At 50.2% G+C, this 5,652-nt stretch overlaps 1 protein-coding gene across 1 annotated transcript; it reads right to left on the bottom strand.

The window, feature by feature from the left end:
- Positions 1 to 624: 624 nt before the first annotated feature.
- Positions 625 to 3,572, bottom strand: LOC101395444 (bone marrow proteoglycan-like). Its single transcript, XM_004437742.3, has 6 exons — positions 3,527 to 3,572; positions 2,840 to 2,909; positions 1,905 to 2,221; positions 1,519 to 1,650; positions 927 to 1,038; positions 625 to 708 (listed from the first exon to the last, which is right to left on the bottom strand). Exons 2-6 carry the CDS (start codon positions 2,895 to 2,897, stop codon positions 650 to 652), a joined length of 678 nt encoding a protein of 225 aa, XP_004437799.1. The 5' UTR covers positions 2,898 to 2,909; positions 3,527 to 3,572; the 3' UTR covers positions 625 to 649.
- Positions 3,573 to 5,652: the final 2,080 nt, after the last annotated feature.

Raw genomic sequence — 5,652 nt, 5'->3', positions numbered from 1 at the left:
GAAGTGCAAGGGCGCTGGTAGGGAGGAGAAGAATTCACAAGAAAACGTGTGTTGTAAAGCCAGCTACCTCAGTGGGAACTGGAAGTTAATCCCCCTGGGAAACAGTGCCTAGTACACGCTTTAGAATATTCCACCTGAGGGGCAAGGACTGGGGTGCTCATACGCCCACTCCTGAGAGGTGTCAACTGTTCCCAGGACATGTTCCTTTCCTTATACTTTAAGGCAACCACAGTCTATAGTGGAGAAAAAAGGCCAGTACATTGAGTGTCCACCTTGAAAGGTTCGAGAGAGTTCGGTGGGGTCCTGGCAGCACCTGTACACAGGTGCCCGGTAATTGGGCGTGCTAGGAAGAGCTAGCCAAGCTCATTCTTCTGTCTTCAGGAAGACCCCACGGACTCCACCCCATGTTCCATCCTCCTTGAGAGTACTAAATTTCATGACAGACAGTGGAGTGGGGAGTCATTATAGGGCAGAAAGTTCGTGAGTGGGGCTAAGCAGAGTGGGTCAATGATGAGAGGAAAAAGAAATCAGTTTCAAGAAAGCAATTTTATTGCTGGGCGGGGGTGGGGGATGGAGGAAGGGGCAGCAGCCAAGGGAGGGGAGGCAGCAGCCCAGGAGAGGCGGCTTTGAACTCCTGGCTGGGTCCAGCTCAGTGGTAACAGATGAATGGGAGCGACCTGTTGCAACAAGATCGTCTCCAGCGGCCTCCTGTGAAGGCAGAACAGAGAGGGGCCTTCAGCCTCTTGTTTCCTCTGACTCAGCCCCAGTTGGGTCTTTCCCCCTCCCCACCCCACACTCCAGTGGAGATGAAGTTTACAGTTACAGGAGGCCTCTCCCTCGGAGGGTCCAGCAGTTCCCAGCACCTCCTCCACGATCCCCTCCTATCTCCCAGACCTTTTCCTCTTTCATCCCCACTCCCACCTCACCTCGGGTATACATGGACACACAGTGGCCACCACGGGCAGCAGGCTGGCCGCGAGCCCAGTACCAAAAGTTCCAGGCACTCCCGTCCATCCAGTAGAAGCGCCTGCAGCGACCCTAGAGGAGAGAGGAGGGGAGAAGGTGGGCTGGAGCTTGAGGCAAAGGGAAGGCAGGTAGTCAGAGGTGGAACTGTCCCTGTCTGGTCCTCCTGCTGCCCTCCAGGCATTTGCCTTGACTGCTGGACCATGATGGACACTGTGTGAACCGAAATGTTGATCCACAGTGACCATCACCATCACATTCTATGCATCCCTGTGACACACTCTTCCTTCTGGCCCTAACAAGGTGTGGGACGAGAGTTTCAACCCCATCCTAGAGACGGTCAGAGGCTGAGCAGAACTTGAACCCAAACCTCCTCATTCTAAATCCTTGGCTGTTCCCAATGCCTAGGCAGCCCCCTTGGTGTCTTGCCCAGGTGTCCACCTATCCCTAATTCTTCAAGGGATCATACAGCAGAAGCAAAGACAAATCTAAAGCAAGCTGAGCACTGACTGGGGTCAGGAGGGGCTCCCCACTTAGAGCTGGGACCACTCTTACTGCGCGTGTGACTGCGCCTCCAATCCAGACTTGAGCCCGGTTGATGCCTCTGACTGAGCGCCAGACGCGGTTGTTAAAGTGGCGGTTGTGGATGGAGACAAGGTTGCCCCGGTAGCACCTCCGGCAAATATACTACAAGGCGGGATAAAAGGGAAAATGTAGCGACCTCTCACAGGAATTCACATGACCTTAGCCCAGGGACTCTAAGTCTCCACAGTTACCTCTTTCCCCTCTTACCCATCTCTAACACCTCTGCAGTGCTCAGCCCCTGCTGACACCCCCAGAGTCCTCAGTGAGGAAAACAACCAGTGACATAGAGGCTGGAGACATGCCCTCCCTGCCCTCTTCCCCACCCCAGGCCTCAGCCTCAGCCAAAGGCCACTCACCTGAGCTTTCTTAAACCTCCTCGCCTTCTTCACAAGAACTAAGCCGCAGGTCTTGCATCCAGGGATGCCCACCAGTTTTACTGTATCTTCTTCCTTAGGGCACTGAAAATCCTTGTCCACCTCACCTAGGGCTGAGACAGACTGGACAGCCCCCTCTTCCTCAGGGGCGTCTTCACTTCCAGAGCACCCTTCCTCCTCTTCCTCTGGCAACATCAGTTCCTCCACAGCAGCCTCTATTGCCACACGTTTGGGCATCTCCCCATCCTGAGGTAGGGTCTCCTCTCCCAAGGTGTTCTCAAAGTTGGACGTTTCAGTCCCTGGCAGAGAGAAAGGTCAAATACTCCTCCCTCACATCTTTCCCTGTTCCTCCTCAGCACCGCGGACAGTTCCCACCTCGCCCTTAGGCACCAGGGTGCTCAGCTTTGGAAACAGAGGAACCTGGAACCAAGCCTCCAGGAGGACAACCCATCCTCCCGTATGAGGTCATGGTGTGAAGAGCAAGGACCTAGCATCAGGCAGTTGTAGGTTTGGGTACCAAATCCATCATCTACTAGCTTTGATTCGTTTGTGATATGGGTATACACTACTACATTCCTCATGGGGATGTTATGAGGATTCAAGGAGATGATGCATAGAAAATGCTTAGCCCAGTACACTCAGTGAGCTCAAAGTGAAAGGAAGCCATTATTGTGATCATCACTAGCATTATGTAGAAAGGAAAAAATTGAGAATGTCATAGTAGAACCAAGACTGCAGATATACAGATACCCTGAGGAGTCCCTTTAACTCCAGGCTCGAGAGTCTCTGCTCCTTTAAATGCAGAGATTCTGAAATAGGAGATGGCCAGAGAAGGAGGTGGCTTTGTGACTCTGACCCTATGTACCGTGGAAAAGAGAAAAGGAGAGAAAGAAAGACTGAAGGCCAAAGAGACTTACTCAGATGAAGAGCTGAAACTGCCCCAAATAGAAGAACCAGAAGTAGGGGAAGTCTCATCTTGGCTTTGTCCTGCAATGGAGAACACAGTTTGTCATACACACACACACACACACACACACACCACAGCCACACCGTTATGGGACCTTGGGTGTGAGGTGGAGAAAGAGTAGGCATGAAGAGAAGTCAGGATGGGCCAGAAAAGCTAATGCTGAGCCCAGCCCGTGATGCTCCAGGATGCTAGGACCTCTTTCTGAATAGAATGAAGCAGACCATGAGAGACTGCCAAGTTTGGTTTTCCTGTGGATCTGAATGTGAAGAATGGAATATTACTTTTATTTGTTTGTGCTTAATGGGCCCCTCAGAGTCTACGAAACAAAGATCATCAAGAAACAATGATTATTGGCCTTCCTAGGAACACACAGCACTTAGAAAATGGGTTCCCTCCTCAAAGCTCAAAAAGCCACATGTGCATCTGCCTTCTCCAGCCAAGGAGAGCTTTCACACACCTCAGAAGGAATGTGAAAGGCAGAGGATGAGAATTGCTGTCACTGCTGTCGCCCATGCAACCTGAAAGCCACACACAATCCTAGCCAGCTCTCCAGAACATCTCAGACCAGGCCAGGCACCTCCCAGGCAATTGAACATTTACTTGGAACCAGCTCCACTACAACAGAGAAAGCACTTACCTGCCAAGAAGTCTTCCTGGGTCCTGAGGAATTCCCAAAGCTCAGATCCTCCTTCGCTTCATCTCACAGTGACATTTTATACAGGGGCCTTGGAGGAAGCTCCCCAGAGGAAGGAGGGTGTGCCACAGCCTGAGGGAGATAGGAGGGCTGATAAGAATCATTTCTTCACTTCCCTGGGGAACCCACTCATTCGCCCCCAGCCTCTCTCTTGTCACCCCTTTTAGGAAAGTAGGGGCCATTTTGAGATAGTTCTGAGCCATTGGTTCTTATCCTGGGCTGCAGTTCAAAATCTCCTTGGGAGATTTTCCAAGATGCACAGCTCTCCTGCTTTACTGGTGGGAATGTGAACTGCCACAGAAATTTTGGAAATGAATCTGCCAATATCTATTAAAATTAAAAGTGCTCATATCGTCGATCATTTACAGTCTTTGGAGATTCTCCTTTGGAAACAAAAGTACCTGTAAGTAAGAACACTTTTACAAAGTTGCGTACTGCTTTACAGCTTGTAGAAATGAAAGCTCCATGGAAATAGAGAGCTGACTCTCATCTGGATGGATTGGTGGTGAATAGAAGGGAAGGAAACAGGGGCATTCCAGGTGGAAGGAATAGCAGGAACAAAGGTGTGTAGGTGGGGTGACCTTGGCACATGCACAGGACAGTGTCCTTTCCTTCATAACCAAAGTTCACAGTGTACACATTGGAAAGGAGAGGGACAATCAGGGAAGAATACAACCCATCTTAAGCCAAGGAATGGAAATATCCTTCCTCTGTAGCCACTGACTTAAGGAGACAGAACCAGAAGTCAGGGAAATACATTCAGCAAGAACACAGACAGAAGCTTTGAGCTGGGTTCTGCTCACTCTCATTCCTAGGCCCTCCCTGCAGGACCACTTTGCATGTTGGACAGAGCTACTACAGTCAATGACAAGACAGAGCTGATTCTTGGAGGCCAGTTGGATGCTCAGGCGCTCCCATCCCAAGGGAAGTCTCTCCTTTGTCACACAATCCACAGCTTAGCGACCCTAGAAATTCCACGTATGAGCATACAGTGGAGGTATTGAGCAGTGTCTGCAAGTGGGGCTTCTGGAGTCTGACAGTCCAGGTTTGAATCTAGTGTCTACCACTTGATAGTGTGTGATCCTGAACAAGTTCTTTAACCTCTCTGTACCTCATTACCATTATTCATAAAGTGCGGATAACAACACCTACCTCACTAGGTAGTCAGAGGTACGAAAGAGATAATGCATGTGTAGTGGACATGCTGTGAGCTGCCTGCTCCCTCCCCACCTTCCTGAGGTTTCTGGAATTCCTCTTCCTATGGATCTTGGTGTGGAGCAGGCCTCTAATTATTGAAGATGAAAGTGCCAAATAGGTTTCCCACCTCCATTACAGCTAAGGCAAATGACCAGACTCTATCATATAGAAGTATCCATTCAAGTCTTTGAATCTGGAGCTAGTGACCAAAAAGGCGGCCAAGAAGACCTCTCTCTCTCCTGGGGCTGTAGGGGCCACAGTGTTAGAAGATGGATCCAAGATCCAAGCCCCACGATGCCAGCCACAAGGTCTAAATGGCAGCAGCGGCAGTAGGGTCCTCCCCAGACCTGTCCTGTGGCCTGGTTTTGGCCCCAAGTGTGGTTCTGTAGCCCTTCCTGTAATTTTATGAACCACTCCACTTCCTTTTAATGAATTCATTTTTCTACTCAGATCAGCCAGGGAGAGTTTCATTTGCCTGCACTAAGATCCCTGACTGATGCAGCCTTTAGCACAGGAACTGGCATTTAATTATTGCTCAACAAATGAGATATTCATGTTACTAGGCCCAGAAGTGATCAAGGTATTTGGGGCTGAACCCACATCAATCAAACTCTCAGGACACCAATGTCTATATCTGGTCCCAGTGACACAATTTAGCTTGACCTATACCCACAAGGGGCCCACTGGCCTGGGCCCTCTGATCAGCACATGCTCTCCTTGTATCACAAGCTACAGTGTGCTCAGTAGACCTGGATTTTTAACAGGAAAAAAAAGCTTGAGGTCTTGGTGTCCAGTGCCTTTGAGCAAGGAGACCTGAGACACATCATTTCTACTCCAGCCTCAGGCCTGCCCTCTTCCCCCAAGAAGTGCGA

Source organism: Ceratotherium simum, chromosome 34, assembly GCF_057802395.1.
Source record: "Ceratotherium simum simum isolate JZ-2026a chromosome 34, ASM5780239v1, whole genome shotgun sequence".
In the NCBI taxonomy this organism is placed as follows: Eukaryota; Metazoa; Chordata; class Mammalia; order Perissodactyla; family Rhinocerotidae; genus Ceratotherium; species Ceratotherium simum.
Note: the sequence above shows the minus strand (reverse complement) of the source record. Positions and strands in the feature narration are given on the sequence as shown.

What these genes read in the sequence shown, in the direction of transcription:
- LOC101395444 (XM_004437742.3), bottom strand. Translation starts at nt 2,897, where the DNA reads ATGAGACTTCCCCTACTTCTGGTTCTTCTATTTGGGGCAGTTTCAGCT. An exon ending in AGTTTCAGCTCTTCATCTGA is followed by an intron (nt 2,222 to 2,839) that starts GTAAGTCTCTTT and finishes TCTCTCTGCCAG; the next exon opens with GGACTGAAACGTCCAACTTT. An exon ending in GGAGGTTTAAGAAAGCTCAG is followed by an intron (nt 1,651 to 1,904) that starts GTGAGTGGCCTT and finishes CCCGCCTTGTAG; the next exon opens with TATATTTGCCGGAGGTGCTA.